At 34.4% G+C, this 25,441-nt stretch overlaps 2 protein-coding genes across 11 annotated transcripts in view; one reads left to right on the top strand and one right to left on the bottom strand.

Annotated features, from left to right (window-relative positions):
• Nucleotides 1-25,441, top strand: part of RALGPS2 (Ral GEF with PH domain and SH3 binding motif 2) — a 186,791-nt gene that overhangs the window by 111,801 nt on the left and 49,549 nt on the right. The window lies entirely within an intron of this gene.
• On the bottom strand, nt 3,776-24,506 carry ANGPTL1 (angiopoietin like 1). Of its 2 annotated transcripts, XM_001155648.6 has the most exons (6): nt 23,908-24,342; nt 22,279-22,388; nt 18,120-18,968; nt 6,754-6,947; nt 5,843-6,113; nt 3,776-4,469 (listed from the first exon to the last, which is right to left on the bottom strand). In XM_001155648.6, exons 3-6 carry the CDS (start codon nt 18,940-18,942, stop codon nt 4,282-4,284), a joined length of 1,476 nt encoding a protein of 491 aa, XP_001155648.1. In that variant the 5' UTR covers nt 18,943-18,968; nt 22,279-22,388; nt 23,908-24,342; the 3' UTR covers nt 3,776-4,281. The 2 variants fall into 2 exon arrangements, with proteins under 2 accessions (XP_001155648.1, XP_001155579.1); XM_001155579.8 differs by lacking the exon at nt 22,279-22,388 and having other exon boundaries at nt 23,908-24,506.

The raw sequence follows: 25,441 nt of genomic DNA, 5'->3' as shown, positions 1-25,441 counted from the left end.
AAAGTAATAATTTCAGTAACATTTATTCAACACTTAGGCCTATATAGCTGACACTGTACTTTATATAGATTATCTAATACATAACAGCAGTTTTATAAGGTAAATGATACTTGTATTTTACAGGTGAAGAAACTGAGACAAAGGAGGTTAAATTGACTTGCTGTAAAGATACGTATTTCATTCACAGCTCAAAGAAAGCATTATGGATTACATTAAAATTTGGGGTATCTGTATTCAGGTTAAAATTTTGAGTTCATTCATCAGTCTTTCCTATAATTATGTGTACAATTATAACTTGATAACAGTTAACTCCACTGATAAAACTAAAAAGTGGCCAGGCATGGTGGCTCATGCCTGTAATCCCAGCACTTTGGGAGGCCAAAGCAGGCGGATCACCTGAGGTCAGGAGTTCGAGACTAGCCTGGCCAATTTGGTGAAACCCCATCTCTACTGAAAATACAAAAATTAGCTGGGTGTGGTGGTGGGCGCCTGTAATCCCAGCTACTGGGGAGGCTGAGGCAGGAGAATCACTTGAACCCGGGAGGCAGAGGTTGCAGTGAGCCGAGATTGTGCCCTTGCACTTCAGCATGGGCAACAAGAGCGGAACTCTGTCTCAAAAAGAAAAAAAAAAAACTGAAAAGTGAGCTAGTTTAAGATAAGATGGCCGTTTTTTCAGGGCGAGGTCATAGCCTTGTAAGTGGAATCATTGTTTTCTTACTTGGTTATTTTTCACAGACACTAGAATAAAAAGATTAAAAACTTGTTAGGGTATAATAATCTTTAACTTACTACAAAGATTAATTTAAATATATGTAAACCATATTACTTTAGTACAGATTTATAAGTTATTTAAAATGTTTTTATGATTGTGGAAGGTTTATTCTGCTTCTTATATTACCAGCAGGAGTCCTAAGAAATATAATGCTAAGAGAATAGCACTCTCCTATCATGACTCAGAGTTAAGTAAACAGTAGAATGAAAATTGATCTTTATTCTACGAGGCATGAAGCCCAGAGATAGTGTATTTGTAGGTGTCTACTAAATTTCAAGTTGCTGTCTAATTTTGGCATTTTCCAGAATCTCAAATTTTTAAAATCTGCTTCAGGAGGTCAGGTGTTCTAGGCAATGATGGCCTCCCATTTAGTCCAGAATAGAGTCTATATCTGTTGTAGGATAAAATTCATAAACTTATTCTTGACTGGACACAGTGGCTCACACCTGTAATCCCAGTGCTTAGGGAGGCCAAGGTGGGAGGATCACTTGAGGCCAGGAGTTTGAGACCAACCTGGGCAACACAGTGAGACCCCATCTCTACAAAGAAAATACAAAAATTAGCTGGGCATGGTGGCATGCACCTGTAGTCCCAGCTACTCAGGAGGCTAAGGTGGGAGGATTGTTTGAGCCCAGGAGTTCAAGGTTACAGTGAGCTAAGATCATGCCACTGCACTCCAGCCTGGGTGACATAGTGGGACCCTGTCTAAAAAAAACAAAAAGAAAAATTAAATAAAAGAATCCTTCTATAAACCAGCTCTAAGAGAAGGTTGTAGTTCAGTCTTACTGAAGATAAGGCAAACCCATCTTTATTCCTAGATGACCTGCAAAGTAGGTAGCTCTTGGACCTTACCTACCACACAAATGAGCTAACCTGGTCTTTCACAAGACTCTCTTTAGGCTGAAATTCATACTATGTCTCTTCTTGCCTTAAGTTTTCTTTTTATTTTTGGTCCAGCCACTTAACTGCCTACTGTAACAGCTGGCATGGCTTTGTTAGATTTGCAAGTGAAGATAATGGATCAATGTAATTTCATACTCGAAAACTTGGATATTGTTTTGTTTTTTGAGAAAGAGTCTAACTCTGTCCCCCAGTCTCGAGTGCAGTGGCATCTCGGCCCACTGCAAGCAATTCTTCTGCCTCAGCCTCCCGAGTAGCTGGGTTTACAGGCATGTGCCACATCTGGCTAATTTTTGTGTTTTCAGTAGAGATGGGGTTTCACCATGTCGGCCAGGCTGGTCTCAAACTCCCGAGCCCAAGTGATCCACCTGCCTCGGCCTCCCAAAGTCTTGGGATTACAGATGTGAGCCACCACGCCTGGCCCGGATATTGTTTTTAAAACACGTTTGTTGATCACCTACTCTATGCAAGGTGCTATGATTTGTATTGCAGAAAGTACGTAGATGAGTAGTAATAATATGATAGTTTAAATCTGAGTACGAATGTCAAGCATTATTCTTAATGTTTTACCTGTATTAACTCATTTATTTGATCATCACAAAAACCACAAGCTAGATATTCTTATTATACCCCATTTTATAGATTCAGGCTGAGATAGGAGTTTATAAATTGCTCAAGGTAACACAGCTAGCAAGTGGTAGAGCTGGGCCACAGACCCAAGCAGTTCTGACTTCAGAACCTACACTAACTATGATATAATACCACTTCTTATTCTCTCAAGAAACTTAGTTGCCCAAGTTATTATGCTGTCTAGGAACTTCAGAGTAAAATAAATCAGCTCTCTGAAGGAGAGCAGAATGGGCCCATTGGCTAAGGCAGTTTAGCATTCAGCCTAGTTTTCCAAGGTTGTATGTTGACTTCCACATTCTAGTTTTAATGATATTCTTCTGTGAAAATTCTGTAAGGCTTGTCTTTGATAAAGTTTTGGGTGTTTAAATGAAATGATATACTGCTTTCAATAACTGAGAAGCCTTGGTAAAGTTTTATTCACTTAAGATTTGGTGTAACAGATGCCCAGTTCCTTCCAGGAATCTTATAACAGATTCTTTGTTTCTGAAGGAAGTGGAGAGGGACTGAAAAACCAGTTTAAGATGACCACAGGTAAAACAAAGAATAATACCACTATGAGGTTTGGATATTTTGTTTAATTTGTTTCACCAGAAGTTTTATTTTGAGATGTGGCTGATGAAAAACATTGGTCATGTTAATGGATTTGAGTTGTCCAAATGATTATCTTCACATTAAGCTATTCCCATGCATAGTTTGCCTCACACATTTCAATTCGAGGTTTTCTTTTTGCTTAAGCAAAAGTTTCATGAGCTGTCTTTAAAATTTTAACTTCACAAATAAATTAAGGGAAGGTCACCTCTAAGCAGTGAATATGTATTCCTGAAAGGAAATTGTTCCAGAAAGTCTCTAGTAAAGTTGTTGATTGCAAAGATGAGTTAAAGACACTGTGAGACTAAGCGTTACATACACTGTAAAATGAAATTAGCAGTTTGGACTAAGCTATGCCCCTGTGGCTTCTGCTCTGGAGCTGTTGAATTCTCAGTATCGGGAAAACAACCAACAGTTCCTTGAGTTTGTTTTAGTCCCACCTGTTCTGAGCATGCACTAATACTTGTAAAGCTGTCCAAACTTTCTGATTTGAATTGCAGATTGGTTGGGTTTTTTTTTCTTTGTAGTAGTAAGATCAATAAATTAGAAAAAAAGTAATAATAAATTAGAACTATAATTCAGATCTGTAACACACTAAATATTCTGCATTTTTGTAATACCAATATTTTGCTGATTTTAGAACTACATAAAATGCATTTCTGGAGATTTTGGTGTTCAGCATATCATATGAAGATAACACTGAAAAATTCATTCATAGATTTGTCTTTATAAATTGACCATTTAAATTATGCATGCATTATTTTTGGGGTTTTTTTATTTTTAAAAATGATATGTATTTAATACTATGGGTCATGTTTTGGGAAAATCAGCATAGGATATATTATTAAGAATTCAGATTTAATCATTACGTGTGAAAGGCACAAATTCAATTTGAAATAACTTTTATTCAATGGAAGAAGCATTTTCTATTGGCAAAACTAGAGGTTTCTCCCTAATTTTCTGTCTGTATTTTTATAAATAAAATGCATTATTTTGGCTGAAATTTTAAAAATATTTTTTTCACTAGACGTTAGAGCAATCTTAGATTTTAAATAAATTGTTAAGTATCTTGAACATGTTATTTATGATTTAAAATATAGCTAAGATTTGTTTTACATTGTGGCAAATATTTACATTTTAGAAAACAAACTTTGTATTTAGTCAACATAATTTTTAAAATAACTAGGTTGTGGATACACATAATTTTCTGCAGTAATTGACGGCAGATGAAACTACATTTATAGGTTCCCTTTTATAGTTACGGTAAAATTCATTTTAAAAACTTTATGTGTAGAAATAAATTGTGCCAAGTAATATACATGTAACATTTACATTTTTAAGAGCTGAAAAGTACAAAGTTCTGTGTCATTTAAATTGGCGAGTGTCTCTCTTCAGTCAATAGGCTTGATCATCATCTGAACTGCTCTTAAGGAGTATGACCCGCCTCTGTATTCGGCCCAGAAAATTCCATCTTGGTGCTTGCTTCTGTAATGGCCTCCTCTGTACCATACTCCATTTAGGTTAGAATGTGCACAGGCATTGTACCACCAGCCTCCTTTATGAAAGTGGGCGCAGTTTCCTTTGAGGAAAAAATACAGACATAAATGTAAAAGTTTCTTCTAGGTGTGGTACTCTGCAATCATAAAAAACTTATTCTACCTTTAATTTGAACTTCCCTTACTAATCCCAGTTACCTTTATCTTAGCAGTTTTAAATGCCTTCGCTTATTTGATGGCTGTTGCATCAACTGCTTGAAAAATCACTTGAATTGCCTTTTTTTTTTTAACTCTTGCTCTTTGCTTGCTTATAATGTACTTTTTTAAAAAGGGGGATTTAATTTTCTAGTTAGAGTAGATGCAAGCAGTGTTTATATGTGAAAGAGTTACAGAGGGAGAAATTGGGAAGGAAAGATACAGAAGAAGATAAAAGTCTGAGGAAAATTGAATTGTCAAAATAAAATAGCAAAAAATAATACAAAGTAAAATAAAACCAGCAGTCAAATGGGTTTCTGTAAATAAGACATATGTTATGGTCTATCTCTCCTCTTTTCTCGTTTACCAGTGTGAAATTGGTTAAAATAGAGACCTGTGTGCTGTTTGCCAAAATACAGCTGGAGAGAAAAACCAGTTTGGGGCAGGGATGGGGGAGAATTGTTGGGTGGAGGGGAGGAGGGGATCTCTGTATCAGGACGAGAAGAAACCTAGGTTAAAAAGTCAAAAGCATATGAAAACTAAATTTGAAATTATGTGGATGGTCTAGTTGTTTCTTTCTAATGAAAATGTTAATTTCCCCTCTGAATCAAGCTTTTTTGTTATTCCTATGCCACATGTCACAGTCATCTTGGTTTTCCCCCTCAAAGAAATGCTCTTACACCATGTATCCAAATGGCTTGCATCCTTCACTCCTTGCGACTCTTTATTCAAATGTTGCTTTCTCACAGCAGATTTTCCTGGCGAACCCATATAAAATAGCTGCCATCCCAGGCCTTGCTGCCCACCACTTTCTATTTTCTTACTCAGTTTTATTTTTGAGAGTACTTATTCCCACCTAACAAATTGTTTTGTCTCTCCTCCAGTAAGTAAGCTCCAAAGGGCAGGAACTTTGTTCACTGTTATATCCCTAGCACCTACAACAGTGCCTGGCACGTGGTAGGTGTTCAGTTAGTATTTGTTATGAATTGTAGGCACTTGCACTTTATTTCCAGATTAATGTGTTTCTGTTTTGCTTTGTGTTTTTTTCCCAGAACTTTGTTTTTCACATAGATCACACTTTGGGATTGCCTTATAGAAGAGATCCTAAAAGCTATTTCTTTCAGTAGGTTGGTTGTATTTCCTGCCACAGTGACCAAAACTGACCTTTTTGAAAAGACTTTAGTAGCATATATATTAGTAGATTCTATTTAATGCATAGAAGGTGATGATTCTACAAAGAATGAAAGTTTTTCATACTTACCTGCATACATATCTTTATCTCTGTCCAGTGTGGTGAATTGTTTACCATTATGCCACATCATAGAATCCCCTGCATTTCCCTGGTAAGTTCCCAGGCGCAGTCTATAGAATTCACTTTCAGGTTCCAGACGAAAGCTGCTGTATTCTGCATAGACTTTTTTATCACTCCAGTCTTCTAATTCAATCAATAACTTGTAATTATCTTGATTGCTAAGCATATAGATATTTTCCAGTCCAAGCCAGTATTCTCCGTCAATGTTTCCAAACCCTTTCTGTTAATAAGTGAAGAAACATGAGTGCATAAATAAGTATAGAGATAGTAAACATTTTTATAGAGCAGTGTTAAACATTCGATAGCATAAAGATACTGGCCATTTAAGTGGTAGTGTGAGCTTCCATTTTAGTTGGTCACTTGCGTTTTATAAGCCACACATTGTCATTCTCTTTTTGTTTGTTTGTTTTTTGCTTCTGATATGTCAGTATTCATTTGCATAGCTAGCTTCAAATCCTACAAATAAGACAATGCAAATGAGAATAAAATTTATCCATAGCTACTAAAAATATTAGCTAGTATACTACCCAGATCCTTAAAAAGGGTTCCTAGTCTCTCTCATATTCATCTAAAGAGCCCAACATTTTTTTCCTAATAGTAATCTTCGTAAAGTAGTAAGTATAAGTCATCCAGACTGAAAGGGATCATTTTAAAGTATATCTTCTGTTTCCTTTTTGCAATTTAATTTTGACTTTAAAACCAGAGATGAGAATCATTTTTTTGACAGATGTAGATAATGAAAAAACATATGGATAGTTATTTTTAACTGTGTGTCTTATTTATTGCATAGCATCTTGTTTCTTGCATTATTGCAAGAATGGGTTTGTTTTACTTCCCTTAGGTCTGCATCACTGATTTACCTTATAATTTTCCCAATTTCTGAAGAAGTTGACAGAGCCGTCTGTTCTTTTCTGAATAACAGTCCAACCCCCAGGATCCAAACTGTTTTCACACCATAACTGCATTGGTCCATTGCTGTTTTCAGGTTTAATCATATAAATCCCACTGACCGAATGCCCAGCTTCTTTTGCTTGCTGACAGTCTTTGAATGGTCCTATAATTTAAATATCATTTATTATCAGCAAACTTAATATGAGAAGAGACATATTAAAAGTTTTTAATCAAGATTCTTACCTTTGTGTCTTTGTTTACAGTTACCATTGTTAATCATATATATAATATTATAAAATACAACTAAATAAAAGGGTGACTCCAGTTCTATCTGGAACATTAATTTGTTTCGTTTTCATCTGTTCGTTTCTTTTCCATATATGTATTTTTTATATTGTTATAATCCTAATACATGTAGAAAATTGGATTCTGTCTTAACATTTTCATGCAGCTATAGTCTCCATTCTAGCTGCATAATAATCCTTGACATTGATATATTTTTATCCCTCTATCATTGGACATTGAGGTTTTATGGATTTTTGCTATTATAAAAACTCTGCACAAAGTGTCTTCATTCTTATTGAATTCATTTTTTAATATTATAAAAATGCTGAGGGATCAATCTACTGGATCAGAGGATATCAGCTTATTCATAGTCCTACATAATACCCAAGTTATAGTTTTGGAAATTTGATTTCAGTGGAACATACTAGTACCTTGAGATACTCATTGCAAATGGGGTCAGTCAAATAAGTTTTAGAAATGCAAAATATTATGTTTCCCTTTTGGAAATTCTCAATGTACATTCACATATTAAAGACTGAAAAGCCCTGAAATAAACCAGATGCCCAAACTCACAGAATCTTAAATTTCCCCCAACAACACTTACTAACAGCCCATGAGAATACATTTCAGGAATGTTAGCATAAATGAGTATCTAAAGAGTTGTATCAATCTGTATGACTAATGGTAATTTTCTCATTTAACCTACAGTTACCTGGTGATAGTTGATAGATGTTCTAGAGATAGAACGATTAACTAAGGTCATGTATCATAGAAGATGGTAAATCCTAGATAGACATAAATCCTTGTCTAATCCCAGAGTCCCTGCTCTGAACTGCTGTGTTGCATGCATTTGCCCTCATGTTATTTCATAATTTTAGGTATTCTCCATTTTTAATCCACTAATAATTTCTTCAAATTTTACAAGTGACAACACATTTTGTGAAATTACTTTTAGGGTGTCTGACTCTTGAACTTGAGATTTCCACATTTTTGGATCAGGTGAATATTCTTCAGTTTCATCCTTCTCCAGTGTTTCGAGCCTTTTTTATAAACATGCAAAATATATTAATGGATTTAGAAAAAAGAATTACCCTAAAGATCTCTTAGAACAAAAAATGTATAAAAATTCTGATTGTCAAATTTTATATTTTACTAGAAATATGTGAGAGTTTAGTCAAGTAAAGTTCTTAACAAGAATTTCTGTACTATAAGGATAATAGGATTGTTGAAATTTTGAGAAATGTGTTATCTATACTTTGCCAGATATGTACAGTATTCCTTTGGGGTCTTACTGGGATAGAATTAATCTCATTAGGTAGTTACACAACTATAACAATAGAAGGGATTCTTAGAGACTATGAGCTCTTCCTTGTAGATTGTTCCGTGAGGACAGAGACTTTTTTTTTTTTTTACTTCATGTCATCAGTGTTTAAACCCTTAGGAAACTGTCTATAATTTTTTGTTGATTAAATTTCTCATTTTAAATACAAGGAAATTGAAAACTACACGCAAAAATCAAGAGGACATCAGTTTCTCTAGTCCAAATGTTTATTATAGTTCATTGATATTTTTCTCTCTTAAATTTTTAAAAATTATAATGCAATGTCCATAAGTAGTACAGACTAGTAAAAATTTGAGAAACTGGAAAGCCTTATTTATGGTGTCTTTCATGCGTTCTATTTATTTTAGGTATTGTATTTTTTAGTTCTAGAGTTGCAATTTGATTTTTTATAGTTTTTATTTCTCTTTTGAGATGCCCTATCTTTGCATTCGTTATAAACATATTTTCCTTTAAGACATTGAAAATAGCTACAACCACTACTTTAAAATTATTGTCCTTTCAGTTCCAAGTTTGCTGAGAGTTTTTATCATGAATGGATTTTGGATTTTTTCAAAGGCTTTTAAAATCTTTTTTCTTTTTTAATTTCTTTTCTAACTAGACACATCACAGGAATCAAAGGCTTTTTATCTGCCTATTGAGATGATGATAGGGTTTTTCTTTTTGTTGTTTGTTAATACACGAATTACATTGAATATATATACATTTTATATATAATATCTAATATAAGAACAAAAAAGTGTAATATATATATAAGAACAAAATATATATATTAGAACAAAGAATGTATAAAAATTCTGATTGTCAAATTTTATATTTTACTAGAAATATGTGAGAGTTTAGTCAAGTAAAGTTCTGTACGATAAGGATAATAGTTTTATCCTTATAAGAATTTCTGTACTATAAGGAGAATAGGATTGTTGAAATTTTGAGAACTGTGTTATCTGTACTTTTCCAGATATATATATATATACATATATATATATATATGGTTTTGGGTTTTGTTTTTTTTTGGAGCCTGTTTCCCAGGCTGGAGTGCAGTGGTGTAGTCATAGCTCACCACAGCCTCGAACTCCTGGGCTCAAGTGATCCTCCCACCTCAGCCTCCCAAGTAGTTAGGACTACAGGCAAGTGCCACCCTGCCTGGCTAATTTTTTTTTTTTTTTTTTTTTTTTTGTGAGAGATGAGGTCTTGGTACATTGCCCAGGGTGGTCTTGAACTCCAGGTCTCAAGTGAACTCCAGGTCTCAAGTCGGACTTCAGACTCCCAAAGTGTTGGGATTGCAGGCATGAGCCACTCCACCCAGCCTTTACATTGATTGTATTTTGAATGTTAAACCAACTTTGTGCTTCTGGGATAGACTCAACTTAGTGAACGTATTCAGAGCCCTTAACACTATACCCAACAAAGTAGTCATCATCAGTAATTGTTAGTTATTTCGTTTCTCCTTTATTCCTCATCTTAACACATAATTGTAGCTTATTTAATAAAGTAGCTTATTTAATGTCTGCTTATTTAATAAATTTAATATAGCTCATCAAAGATGAATGTACAGTTATTTCTACTGCAGATAAATATTACTGAAAAACCTCATGTTCTGCAAATTCATGCATTAAAAATAGTAGCTAATTTTAGCTCTTAACATAATTTGTATTCAGCTGCAGTTACCTGTGGCACAAAACATTAATGTGCTTGGAAAAAATCCCATGTAAACCAGTATAACCTCTCTGTTTTGCTACCACTATTCTCCTTTTCACTAGTCACATATGGGCTACTTCACATTATAGAAACATGCATTGTAGTCAAGTAGGAAGGAAGGATAAAGAGCCTATATTTCAGAAAAGATGAAATTTACAGAATTTTAATTTCTTATGTGGGAGTGAGATGGAAGGAAAAGTGAATTATGACTCCCAGGTTCATACTTAGATTATTGCGTGTAATGCAGGTAGTATATTTGTATACTTACAGTATTCATAGGCAAGGACTTTATCTTTCAGTATGTATGCACAGTTTGAGCCCACTTAGGAATTCAGATATGTAGATATGAAACTATGTGATTCCTAGTAGGCATGGTTCCCAGAATTCCCTTAGTTCTGCATTATTCTTTCAAGAAATGTCTTTTCTGCATCTACTACAGGCTAAGGACTGTTTTAGGCTCAAGGGATAAAGAAACAACCTTAGAGTCAAGTGGGGGGTGGGAGAAGTCACAAGAAAGAGAGAATTCCGCTATAATATGACAAGTACTTTGATGGAGTTATGTAGCGCACATGGTAGCAAAGTCTAAGAACTAGCTGAGGTATCTGAGGAGCATTGCTCTTACTTTAAAACGTATTAGTATTATAGTTAATGCACACATGAAAGTAGTTTTGTTACAACATATAAATATTTATCTCATTTTATAAATTTGCATGTTCTGTAAATGTTATCTTTGTATTGCTTATTCTATGAATATCATTTTCGTAAATGTTTACTCTGCATTCGAGTATAGTTTTGACAGTTTACATTTAAGTATATATTCAAAGGTTGGACTTTTATTAGGTTATTTGCTTTGCTGCAGAATATTTAGAAACATCAGTGTTCTGAATGTTGACAGAATATTTGTCAAGTATCATTTGTTCCATAGAGCTATACTCATTTTTTGCTATTTAATAGACACTCAGATGTTTAAAGCAAAATGGAGAATTCTGGTTTTCTGAATCCAGCTTTGATTTGATAAGACTTCAATTATGCAAATTTAAGATTATCTTCAGCTTTAATTTTCAACCCATGTTTTGCAGTGGGCTTTGTGTTTACAGTTGGATATCTGTTAGACTTAGGGAAATGTAGTTGAAGTTCTTTTCCAGAACATATGGATAAAATTTAGCAGTGCCTAAAGCTATTTTTTTCTCCTCAGTAAAGATATTAGATATCAGAATTCAATATTTATTTGTATTTATTTTTATAAACATACCATTAACCTGTCTTAGTCCAGTGTATATTGTTGATCCTAGCAGAAATATTTTCTCATTATTACTTGAAAATCTTATTTACTTTCTGCCCTAAAATTAGATTCTCTATTGTCCCTATCTTAAATGTTTTCACTGCTTTTTCTGCACCATAAAGAACATTGCTTGAAAGAAATTAATGACAAATAGAAAATTTTAAGCTTTATTCTTGAGAAGCCAGATTTAATTTACAGGTTTGCATATTTTCAGAAATAAATTGAGTGATATGTGAATCAGGAATTTGTTCATGATGATTCAAAAGGTATAAACTGGAATTACCTTTCTTTTAAACTAAGCATAGTATCAACTGTTTTTTTGCAAGAGTCTTCTCAAAGCAGGTAACTGGAATTCTGTACATTGAATTTGAAGAACCAGTCTCTCTGTTCCTCAATTTATGTGAGGATTAAAGTTTACATAGGGCTAATGAAACCATATTAATACCTCTGATTTAATGTTGACCAGTCATGCCACATTATTTCCCAAGATGTATTTATTAAGAACCCATATTTTGAATAGAACAGTGAGTTAAAAAAGAAAAAAGGATTTCACACTTTGAATAGCAGCTTTACTGGGAGCCATCTGTAACATATGTGTTCTTTTTCTGTAAAAAGAGCTTTTACAAAGAGAATTACAGATTACAAAGAGAATCCTTTTTATGACAGGAGAAACAGTAAACCAATTCAGAGCTTTCAAATTATTGGTTACCAAGTAGGATCTTTTGAGAGGTAAACTTTTCAGTTGGGTTGTGCATTAACTTTCAGTTAAATATATTCAACATTTCTGGAGTGGGAAGTTTGAGACAAATACTTTCTGAAGTGACAGTAGGGTCTTTCTGTAATAATATGAATTACTTAGTTTATTAATCTGTATGTTTAAACTGTATTTAGCAACCCAAACTTTTTTTTTAATTATTAAAGAATTTATCAATTACTTTCTCATAACTGGCTAATACAGTCATTTTCCAACAGCACCTTGGCTTAACTAGTTTTTTTGTTTTGTATTAAATGTTAGTATAAGTATTCCATTGAAACCAATTATACCTAAAAAGTATATTAAGAAGCATTATAAATAATTTGAAAAATGTAAATATTTGGTGATTTAAAATAAGCCTACCACTAAAAAGCATATTTTTAGTTTCTAATGACTACTTTCCAAGTTTAACTTTTTTTTTTTTTTTTTGAGACGGAGTCTCGCTCTGTCGCCAGGCTGGAGTGCAGTGTCACGATCTCGGCTTACTGCAACCTCCGCCTCCCGAGTTCAAGCAATTTTCCTGCCTCAGCCTCCCAAGTAGCTGGGATTACAGGCGCCCGCCACTACGAAGTTTTAACTTTTTAAGCTTACCATTTATGTCCTCATATACCTAATATGACAAGGAAAGACACATAAAGGGAAGTGTACAAAATATGCAATGATTAATGGTGGTCAAACCATGCCACATCATACACGAAGCACTTCTTTTTTTTTTTTTTTTTTGAGACAGAGTCTCGCTCTGTCGCCAGGCTGGAGTGCAGTGTCGCGATCTCGGCTCACTGCAAGCTCTGCCTCCCAGGTTCATGCCATTCTCCTGCCTCTACCCACCCGCCCACCGCCCCGCCCAAGTAGCTGGGACTACAGGCGCCCACCACCACGCCTGGCTAATTTTTTTGTATTTTTTGTAGAGACGGGGTTTCGCCATGTTAGCCAGGATGGTCTCGATCTCCTGACCTCGTGATCCACCCGTCTCAGCTACACAAAGCACTTCTACCTGTACCCCCTCATTTAATCATCACAACAATTTATTTTACAAAAGAGGCAACTGGACCCCAGAAAGCTTTGCCAGAATCCAAGTTTACTGATACTCAGATCTATGCTTTTACACATGGTGAAGGAACTTTCTCCACTCAGCTCTCCTACAAGGAATAAACTTGTTTTTATAAATACGCTATTTGTAAAAGAGTAATTTTTTTTAATAAAAGACTAACCCAAAATGCAGGCACATTAATAACTATTAATAACATTAAGGCACTATTAATAACATTAATAGTTAAGAATTTCATTGATTGCAACTTGTCAGGTGTATTATTACATTCTCAAACATTTTGTTTTTAAGGTAGAGAAGAAGGTAATGTGTTTGAAAAATGTTTTTTATCTAAATACTATTTTTTATAACTTCATGGGTTTTTTGAGGTAGATTTTTCTTATAACCATTTTTAAAGAAAATAAAAGATTGTCATAACACCTTTTATAAAATGTGATATGCATAATTATTGTCTTCACCATTTTTAAATGTACAGTTTATTGGCATTAAGAACATTTATATTGTACAGCCATCACCACCATCCTTCTCCAGAACTCTTCATCTTGCAAAACTGTAACTATTAAATAACCATTAAACAACTCCCCATTCACCCTCCGCCTAACATCTGGCAACCACAATTCTACTTTCTGTCTATGAATTTGACCACTCTAAATACTTCATATAAGTAGAGTCTCATACAGTGTTTATCTTTTGTAACTGGCTAAACACCTCTTAAAATATACATTGTTGTATATTTTCATCTTATGCATGTGGAGACTTTAGAATGACCACGTACCTCCATGTAAAGTACAGTAATAGGAATTTCTTGGTGCCAGAGCATACATAAGTACACCAGTAGCCATCCATCTTTACCCTTTTTGTGCAAGCACCTAAACAGCCTGAGACATTTTTTCCCAGACAGATGTAAAAATAACATAAGTGAATAATTGAGCACATTGTGTAAAGAAAATAGCCAGCCTATTTGTTGTTGCTTATAGTAATTTAGTAAGAATCACAGAATATTAGAATTTGAAAAGGATATTAGAATAATCCAGTCCAGCACTCTCATTGGACAAATGAGAAAACACAAACTGGCAGTGACTTACCCAAGGTCACATAACAAAGGTAATGGTGGAACCAGGTGCTCTTAATTCCATGCTCTTTCCCTTATATGTTCATTAATGTACTAATTAGTATAGTAATTCTTATGGTGTAGCAGATTATCCCTTTGAATTTAAGAGATCAACATTTATAGAATAAAATAAGTAAAAAGTTAATGTTTACATAAAACAAATAATGAATAACAGAAAAAGTTATCTGCCCTTAATTTTTGTGTTAAAGAAAGTTTCACTGGGGATAGGTACACCATTTTTTCATTAAAACAAAATGTGTTTAAAAGGACTTTTGACATACTAAATCCCTAATATGAGGTTTAATTCTGTAGCATTCGTGGGTTTTTTTTTGTACTAATGCTAAGTGTATAATAAAACATAGAATTGGTATGTTTCATTTTGTATAAACATTTTCTTAGAAAAGTTTGTCAGTGTTTAAAAATGTGAATAGTGATTTCTGCTAGAATTGGTTATACCATCCACTCAAGCTTCAGGGATCACATAGAATACTCCATGGCAGTTGTCTTCATACTTACATAATTGTATACCTCATCAGTTAAAAAAATTCACACAGCTCAATTATGTTTATTTATAACTTACGTATACAAACTACTGATAAATTATATAAAAGCTTACATAAAACAAAATTTTTAAAGGATATCAAAAGCAATTTTTTTTTCTGTTTTTTATTTCTATACCCAATAGGTCACTTTATACACCACATTTTCCTTTGGAAATCAAAGGGATTGAGGTTTGTTTGTTGTTGTTGTTGTTGTTGTTGTTGTTGTTGTTTGAGTCTCACTCTGTTGCCCAGGCTGGAGTGCAGTGGTGTGATCTCGGCTCACTGCAACCTCCAACCCCCAGGTTCAAGTGATTCTCCTGCCTCAGCCTCCTGAATAGCTAGGATTACAGGCACGCACCACCATGCCCAATACTTTTTTGTATTTTTAGTAGAGACGGGGTTTCACCATGTTGGCCAGGCTGGTCTCAAACTCCTGACCTCAAGTGATCCGTCTGCCTCGGCCTCCCAAAGTGTTGAGATTACAGGCATGAGCCACCATGCCCGGCGAGGATATTAATAATGATAATCATTTACTTAATTTAATGATACTCTGGCCTATTGCTACTGTAACTTAGAACAGTATAAAATGAACAAATCCAATATGATATAACGTATTAAATTACTTTCATGAGGGTCTTTGGAATGACAATTTTAAGAAGCTCTATAAAAATGTCACCAAATCAGCTAACACATATTTAGCAACTGCAGGTAAGACACTGTAACCATCTACCAGGAAGGAGCTTATAATATAGTTGGAAAGCCTCTTAGTTAGATGTATTCTGAGTGTATGTAAAGATAACTGATAATTTAAGAGGGACTATACAAAATGTCTTATGTATGTTACAGAGAGTAGAGGTATTCATAGAGAGGAACGATCACTTCAAACCTGTAGGCGTCAACAAGGGCCTCAAGGAGGAGTTGCATTTTATTTATTTATTTATTTATTTATTTATTTATTTATTTATTTGGTTGGTTGGTTTGGCTTGAGCCTTATTCTTTGAGTAGGCAGAAAGCATGAAAATATTTAGGGGAAAATGAGTGAATTTGTTTTATTGGAACAGATGGTTTTTGTGAAGGAAACTAGTGGAAGGTCCGCTAGGAAAGTAGGCTTCATTCTTTAGGAGGACATTATTCTTAGCCAGACTAAGCAAATTGGACTTTTCCTGTTTGCAGAAGCAGATATGTGAGTAGTTTAAGAAGATGAATCTGCTGGCAATGTAAATATATTTTGATGGAGAGAGAAAACAGAGTTACACCAGTTGGCAAGCTATTATACAGTTCATAGTAAGAACTAACATTTGAGTGCCAGGCACTGTTCTAAGCACTCTTCAATTGTTAAATCTTATGCAGTAAATACTGTTATTCCCATTTCACAGGTAAGGAAACTGAGGCACAGATAATTTTCTTTCCCCTATGATCACACAGCTGGTAGCCTATGGAGTCTCTGTCTTCTAGCTGCTGTGGATCATTTCAATCTAAACGAGAGTTCTGGCTCTGAATAGAAATGAGGGACATGCACACAAGATACCAAAAAGGAGACATGAGTAGAATTCAGTGGACTGTGTATGGGGCAGCTGGGGAAGTATCAAAGATGAGCCAAGCTTATTTGGAAATGGATGACAACATTAATCAAAACAGAGATGTTGAGATCAAATGGTGAAAAGACAGTTAACTGTCTTCCAGAAGCATTCAGACCAGCAAGGAGACAGACATATAAATAAATAACTTCAGTGTAATATCATATAGAAAACATGTTTAAGAAATAGTCAGTGATTTGGGGAAAAAGCCACCTAGGTATGTTTGTTTGAATCTGGGAAGTCATAACATCAGAGGTATTATTTGAGTTAAGCCTTGAGATCTGCTAAATTGACAGATAAGCTGAAAGAAGGTGTTTCAATAAAGAAAGCAGTAGCATGTGAGGTAATGGTGAAATATCCAAATGCAAACGTCTAGCTTTGGTTAAATCAGGAGGGAGAGCTACATTCAGGAATCATCTGAGCAGTGGTGATACTTGAAGCCAAAATATTCTAAAGTAGAATATCTTGAAGAAAGACTTTAAGGCATAGAAGGAAGAAGATGCCAGTGAAGGACCTAAAGAAATAGGAAGTGAAGGAAGAATATTAAAATGTAGAAGGCCAGGAAAGCAGGGCTGTGAATAGCGAAGTGGTATTCACTGACAGAGAGATGAAACCACTTCATGATATATTTCTTTCTAGTCTTTAGTCTGTGTTTTTATTGTTATTGTTTAAAATTATTTCATAGTATATGTTTTATGTCCTGCCTTTTCAATAAGTGAATGAGCTGCAGTTTATTTACTCGTTGCTTTGGGGCATTTGGGTTTTCCCTTCCACTCTAAGGAAGCAAATCAGCTTGTAAAGGATTCTGGGGAATGAGTTGTGAGAAAATGGATGCAAGTGTAAAATAAACATAAAATACTGAATTCAGAAAGTTAGCAGTGGGTTTAGTAAACTGAAACAAAGATGAATTATTCATCTTTGTTTTCTGGACACCTAGATCAGTGACTGACATTGAATGCATGAAGAGAGAAAGAAATGAAATTTAAAAGTAGAGTTTGGAATCATGCATGATCAATGCAATAGTTTTTTTTATAATAATGAACATTTATATTTCTTAGGATACACAGTACTAATTGTTTGTTTAGCCTTGGAAAATAGGAGGGATACCTATTCTTGAGGCTGAGGGCAAGAAGGCATGGCTTTTGTACAGATGCTTTCAAGATAAGAAAGAACAAAACCCAGGACCTGATTAGACTTATTCAGTATAGTAGTAGTTGAGTCATCTGCTGAGAGTGGAGATAATGAGGTGTAATTACAGCTTGAAGAGAGTGAAAGCAAAATTTTACATATTTCTTTTGAAGAAGATGATGTACAAGCAGCAGGAAGTAAATAAAAGAATTGTTGGGTAGCAGCGACGACCTAGCTAGAAGCTGATAGGATGGTTATGGTGCACAGGAGTGGTTCGGAGTGGAGCATGTACTTATTCCTGTCTCAAGAATAGTAGCCCCTCGATCATAAGAATTTGGATGGAAGACTGGTTTTTTTCACAGAATACATTAAGTTTTTATAAACTCCTGGAACTTCAGAGCTGGAAGAGGAGATGTATTTAAGTTCAATTCTTGATATTAATAAAAAACAATAGAAATTTTAATGTACATATATAACATCGCAAAATGAATAAGCATTTATTATGAGCATTGTTTCATAAAGCATAAAAATATAAACCTCATACTCCCACTTACAGTAAGAGGTAACTCACCTTCATTGATGAAAGTTACCGGTGGTATCTTGAAAGGGCTTTTGGTGGGAGAAGTTGCCAGATCAGGTGGTGGCATTAAATCTCTGGGATAACCTGGATCCCTCTGAATCTCGTTACCTCCCAGCAGACCAGGAGTATACTGATGGCTGTTAGGTATATGTTGTGGCACCACCTGGACAAGTGGGGGAGACACATGGGTGTCTTGTCGGGAAAATATCCTCAAGCACTGTTCTTCCAACAAAGTGATCATCACAGATTGGTTATTGACAAGATCAGTCAAGGAAGCGTATTTCACCTCTAGTTCCCTGTATCTTGTTGCCATCTTCAGCATTTCTGTGGTGACATTGAGGATTTTGTTTTCCAGTTGGGAAAGTTCAAGTGAATTATCCCTCTTACGGATAATCTCATGTAATAGTTGCATGTAGAGTTGAGTAACACGAGAGTTCATGTTACGGCTTTCCTTTCTCAGCAGCTTTACCTCATTCACAATGTTTCCATCTACATCCACCACCAGTTGCAGAACATCTATCTCCCGCTTCTGCCTGGAGAGCACATCCTTCAGGTTTTCAAGGTCCATCCTGGTGATCATGTCTTTAATGGTACTTGCATCTTGCCCCTTGGTGTTGACACAGATTGGCCCTGTTATTCTTTGTTCAGGTACCAGGAATGTGTAGGCACATTTCTTTGCTTCCTCTTTACCATCTGTGGCACGAGGGTATCTTCTCTGGTTTATTTTTTTAATTTTGAATTGTCCACCTCTGCAATGTCCAGCGTCCACTAGTAGGAAGAATAGCACACCTAGGGTCCAGGTAAAAGCCTTCATTTTGAAATGAGGTTGTAAAATGATGTCTTTTGAAAAACAAATCAGTGAAGGAGAAAAAGCAAAAAGAATTCATATTAATCTATGTTAAAGTCAGTAATATTAAAAACTATGTGAGGGAAAAACTGAATATTTATTGGTGTTAATAGATTAGGCTAGAATTAACTTTATTAATTTCTTAAATTTAATATTAAGTTGTAGTACTTTGGCATTTGTTTAAAGATTATGTTTCAGAGAATAACTCTTCCAGCTACCACCTTATTGTAATCCTTTTTGTTCCCCAGTTTATTGAGCAGATTTTGGTCAGTGTCTACTCTGTGCAAAGATACGCTGCTAGTGCTGTTGAGGCTTTTGAGACCCTGATAAGATAGCTTTCTTACCTTTAAAAAGCTCACTGCCTTAAGACTATGAAAATGGTACACAGTGTTTGTAAGGCATTAATTAAAACATTCTTGCCTAACTAGTATTAAAATTACCAGGTGACTTTACTAGCCAATGTTTTAGATTCATACCATGCAATTCCAATTAAATTGATCCTCTGTAATAAATTATGTCATCTTCATTAAAATGTTCAATAAAGTTAAAGATTTTAGGGAAATCTAAGCCCAGATAGTTTTAGCATCACATGCTTTGTATTTTTATAGCATCTCCTTTTGGGATTAGTGACAGATTTTAGAATGATAGAATGCTCACAGTCATTGTGGGTAATTATATTTCCTGAACTGTAATTATATGTACTCTGAGCTTATAGATAATTCAGCAGGTTTGTTCTTCTAACAGAAGTCCTACTGAACTGTATTTTAGTAAAATGTTAGTAATTTTCTACAACCATTACCAAGGAAAGAAACGTGTCTGTAATTGAATATGAATGTCAGAGTTGGAAATGCCTTAGAGACCCTGTCATTCAAGAACCTCTTTGTACTCTGTGCATGTTGAAGGCTAAGGCCACACAAGGATTAGAACCAGGTCTAGATCGGGTTCTCTGACCCATAGTCAGTATTTATAGAAGCAGCACCTATACTAAAATATGTGCTTAGAATGTTTCGTTTTTGCTGTAGCAGATGAGAAATACTTCTTTATAGTACAAATTCTTCTGAGGAAACAGTTTCAAGAGCCAAGACTTTTTCCTTTCTCTCTAGTTACCTCCCACAAGAGTAGCAGAAGTAGAATGGGTAAGGTATGTTCACTCTGTCAGATCTACTAACGAGCTGGTCTATTACAGGCCACCTTTTCACTCTTCGGAACTTCATACCTATCTGCCATTTTTGAAGGATGGCAGTGGATACCCTAAGACAGAGCTTTTCTGTCCAAATTTCCACATAAGTACCTGTTTCTTGATTAAAGAAACCAGCTCCTAAGTTGTTTATGCCTGTTGTTAATAACAACACAATAACAGTAATTAATATTTATTGAGTGCTTGTTCAGTGTTAGGCACTGTTTTAAGCCATTTTCATGTTTTACTTATCACCACAACCCTATGAAGTAGATTATTATGATCCCCACTTTCAGATGGAAAACTTGGCATCCAAAAGTTAAGTACCTTATTATCAAGAGTCACACAGGTTCATAGTGATGGAGCGAGAATTTGAATCCAGGCTGAAGACTTCAGAGTTCATGTTTTCAATCCCCTGTATTTATGTAGCTTAACACATGTTAACTATTTGCATTTATAACACTGAAGTAATGCTGTATCATTTTATAAAGGAGGAAAATCCTTGAGAAGCTAAATCACTCAAATGGGATTCAAACCTTCTACTCCTAACTTTTCTAGACCTATGATTTTTACCCTAGTCATGTCATAACCACAGAGGAGTCTTAAGTTTATGTTTCTTGTTTTTCGCTGCCTTTTCCTGGTTTATGTCCCTTTTCATTGACCGGTTACTTAATTATGCAAAAGTATTTATGGATAATTTTTGGTAGAATTTGTGTCCACGTTCTGCCAGATCATTTTTTTACATCTCAGACTCTTCTGCGGCAATTTCTTTCCTTCCGTATGTATTCTGTCAGCTGATAGTTATATATCTAACCTATGATTATGGACCCCTCCCGAAAACAAAGGTCATGTCAATGAAATATAGACTCTTATGCTGTCGTCATGAAGACTACTGCTACTTTCACTTTCTAAAACCATGTTCCTTTTTTGGTATTTTTCAATTGAACAGTGTCTTCAAAATGGGTAGATAATGAAAATAAGGCAAATATAGATGGAGTATGGAGAATTATTATTATTTTACTAACAAGAGAGGGAATTAAAACAAAAGATAGGGAGGACATAACAATCTGTATTTCTATCGAGGCCTTCTTTTGCTGACTGATAGCCAAAGCACACATGGGTATTTTTTTTAGCTTTTTATGTTTTCATACCTTGCTTTCTGACATATATAGAAAATTTAGAAACAGTCATCTATTTTATTTTTAAAAATAGACTTTTACTATATAGGAGTTACCTATACCAAAAACCGATAAAACATTTATTATATCTCCAGATTCGTGGAATTTAGATATGGGTTATTTTAAAAACTAGGGACAAGAAATAAAAGCCATCATCCTCCTGGGCACATGCTTATCATTTTTCCTATATATTTAATTTAACTTACCACTGCTAAAGTCCATTCATTTTAATACTAGAATGGAAACTCTGAGATCATAAAATTATTTTACTTAAATAATATTTACTATGAAATAAACTACCAAAACAAGGAAAATGCAGGAAGTAATATAAAACTCTAAAACAAATAGAATTTTATGAGCAATATTCTGATTGAACAGCTTGTATTAATACCAGACACAGATTTTTATAGAACAGCTAAAGCGCATCATCCAAGACTGCTGTTAGGACTTTGCATCAGTGTTGTCATTGAAGAACAAAAAACACCAAAATGCTAATCTAAATTAAAACAAAAACAGCTTCCTTGTGTGTATTCTGCCTTGGCTCATTGTGGTTCCTATAAGATTAAATCATAAGATAAATCACTGTTTACCATAAGAGAAAGTGGTCTAAATTAGCATTTAAAGGAGGCAACTAAAAGTTTAGTTTTTAAATAAATATAATTTTTTTAAATAAATACAAAAGTATTGGCTTCACTGTCACTTAAAGCAGGGCAAGGAGCCACATTTCTTAAGTAGTAGACTAGCTACGTCAGGAGTAAAGAACTGGTTTTAAAAATACATTTACTGTTATGTTTTCTGAAAACATTCTCTTATTTAATATTTTCTCACATATGTTCAGTTTTGAAGCAAAAGATCCATAAATCTATGTTACCTCATAAAACTTTCTGTATATGTTAAAATTTTCCTAGGCCCCAAGAGAATGTTATAAATTAGTTATAGAATACTTACGTTTAAATTTAAGTCTTTACTTAGTTGTTTTTAGAAGAGAAAAAAAAGTCTTCTATGCGTTGGGTTAATTTTATTAGTAGCTTTTCTCTTCATAGTTGCTATATTGCCAGCTAGTAGAGAGAAGAAATGAAAGTCAAGATTTGCCTCCTTTCAGATGGTAAACTCACAGAGGCATTTAACTGGCTGTGTCATGCACTGAAAACAGCATGAGGCAATGAAGTTAAATTTATGAAGCATTCAGGATATGTTAGATAAAGAATTTCTAGATTGTGAAATATGTTCTGGGAAGAGACTTGAGAACAATCTAATCCCCTGGATATATTTAAGAAAAGGATAAATAGTTATCTGTGTAATTTGGGGTTCAGATTAAATGCCTGCCTTAAGACAGCGTCAGTAAGAACTGAGGCTTAATGAAGTCCTGCACTTTCCATAGCATGCAACAACAAAAAAGAGAGATGACAGTATTTCAGATCCACTGTTGCTTGGAAATTTTGTTAGAATTTCTTGTAAAATATGTGTTTAACAGAAATCCTGCCAGCATTTACAGTTTTAAATCTTTAAGGAAAGGACACGAAAGCAAAGTTGGAAAAAATTTTAGCTTTACCATTATTTGCTTGTTCAAGATTCTTAACCATTAATATCTTTAATTTTTACAAGGCTAAAGGAGCCCCAAATCTAACAAACTTAAGTGTCTTTGGTTTAAGGCATACTATTGGTAACGAGTAATTTTATCTTTAATAATTTTTATAATGCATGTAAAAAAAGCTCCCAGATAGAATATTGAAGGAAACCTCTTATGTGTGCTTAACAAAATTATTTCTACCTAAAATATTACATATTTTTGGCCTTTTAGTCATGAATTTAATTACATCTTCTGGGTTCTTATTTTCTATTGTTAATACCACTTAGATAATGCTTTTGTGTGTATATCAATAACTTAGCTTTTCCAAGTGATTCCATTTGTAGCAAGTTTAATTTCTGTCATCCAAATTAAATTACTATTACATGTAAGCCTGGAAAGCTATTTAAAATTTTGAGTTGGAACAAGAAATGCCATAGATTAATCTTAAATCTGTACAAGAATTTCTGCTTAATATTTGGTTATACTGTAATTGAGATTTTGTTGCAAAGACTTTCAACTATTTTTATATCTTAGCTTTGTTTTATGACTACACTCTGAGAAATCCAACAGTTTATGTATATCTTCAGCACACACACTGTGGCTGCAGGAAGAGAAACTAATTGTGTTCACGACTATTTAGTTTGTATTCCTTTGTTTTTAATCATTGTGCTGTAAGCCTTATACATTTAATCTGTTACTTGTTAAAATTTCTTTCTACTGTCACTAAAGCACTTGTTTTCAGAAACCCAGCATGGCATGCATGTATCAGTCTGTAATCATATACACTAAACATCATTAAATTGAACCTCAAATAATGCATTAACCATTGCACAGTACTTAATGTTTTTATGTCAAGTTGCAAGATAAAACCTTTTTCAGATGAGATAAACTGTAGTATATTCCAAAGGTCTTTGTTTAGTAAAAGATTCTGAAATTTCTACTACAAATATAAAATAGTTATTCATTTGCTATACATAATATTTTTAAATAAAAGAAATATTAAATACCTTTTTGTGTCTGTTGATTCAGTGAATCCAGAAACTTGCTGCCCTTATTCTTGATTTTAAAAATCAGTGTAGAAGTTTGTTCATCTGTGACTTTAATGGCAGCTGCATTTTTGTTTTGGACCGTTGAATCCAAGCTGTAAGAAGGAACTTCTTTTTCCTTTTACAATACTAATCAATTGAATTTGACAAGCCACCTATGTAATTTTAAGTAGTATAGTGGAAGTTCTGGTCTGTGGGCCGTCTTTAATCCAGCAGAGAAAGCGTTGTGGCTTTGCTCTGTCTGCCACATGGAGAAATGCAGTAACCAGCTGCAGCTGACCCAGATTGTATATACAGTACCCCTGAATAGTGATTCCCTCTTTCTCAGTAGACTCAAGTTCAGCCCACATATTACATCACCAAAAATTGCTGGAGACTGGGGGCGGGAATCTCCTCCTTAGGATTTCCTCTTTGTAGCCTTAAATAGGGGGGTGGGATCAGCAGGAGGTTGAATAGTTTCGAACAAGGAGAGATTGTGTGCAGGTTGAAGGAAGGGCACCATCTGGAAACAAACTATCATAGTTCAGCGGGCAATTATAAAACAAACATTTTAGTCTGCTGGCCAGAGATCTTTTAAGTTGAATACCGAAAAAAAAATAGTGCTCCACTTCACTTAGAAGTAGTTGCAGGCTGATGAGTTTGGTTTTTGTTAACAAAGAACAAGAGCTAGACTTTGTCAGGAGGCAGCCACCTAAATAATGTAATAAATACTCTTTATAGCCTAGAAGAATTTGTAAACATTTTACTTATTAAGTTGCTAATGAAGGTTTTAAACTTACAAGAAACTTGATGTTGTTGTAGTATGTTATGTCTTACTGTGTAATGTGTCTTAAGATAAAACAGCCTTTATATATAATTACCAAACATAAGTGAAATTCTTTCAGATGCTCAAGACTTTTAAATATTACATTCTGGTGTTACATAATGTCATATCCTCCTATTCTACAAAATGACCTCTCCTCTCTGTAAAAGGTCATTCTTGTTATTAATTGATGTGGTGTGGTTTAAAAACAAACATAACCCTGAACTGAGTAAAAAACAAGGAAGCTCTGACTCTCTGCTAGCTGTGTGAACTTAAGACAAATCACTTTACCTGCCTCTGGCAAGGTTCTTCTGCTATGAAATAGGGTGGTGGAAGAAATGAATAAGTGTTGAGTACAACTATACTATTGTATTTCATTAATTGAAGAAATGTTAAGTAACTCAGTAGCTGAAGAAACACAAACTTAGGCTTAAGTAACTTAGCTTAGCACTTAAGTACTAAGTAGTGGAACTGGGATTTGAATCTAATGCCAAAGCATTATGCCACACTCTCTGTCATTGATTACCTAGTTGCTGTAAGCTGCTTCTAGATAAAACTTTTGGGCTTTCTCTACATACCTGTGCTTTCCCTTCCTTATTGCTATAGCTTGTGCTGTGTTTCTCTTTCTGTTAGGCCACACTGTTGATCCACATCCTTTATTTAAAGTCTGAGCTTATTTTCTACCTCTTTCAC

This window comes from Pan troglodytes, chromosome 1 (assembly GCF_028858775.2).
Source record: "Pan troglodytes isolate AG18354 chromosome 1, NHGRI_mPanTro3-v2.0_pri, whole genome shotgun sequence".
Taxonomy (NCBI): Eukaryota; Metazoa; Chordata; class Mammalia; order Primates; family Hominidae; genus Pan; species Pan troglodytes.
The sequence above is the reverse complement of the archived record's forward strand: the minus strand, read 5'-3'. Positions and strand labels throughout refer to the sequence as shown.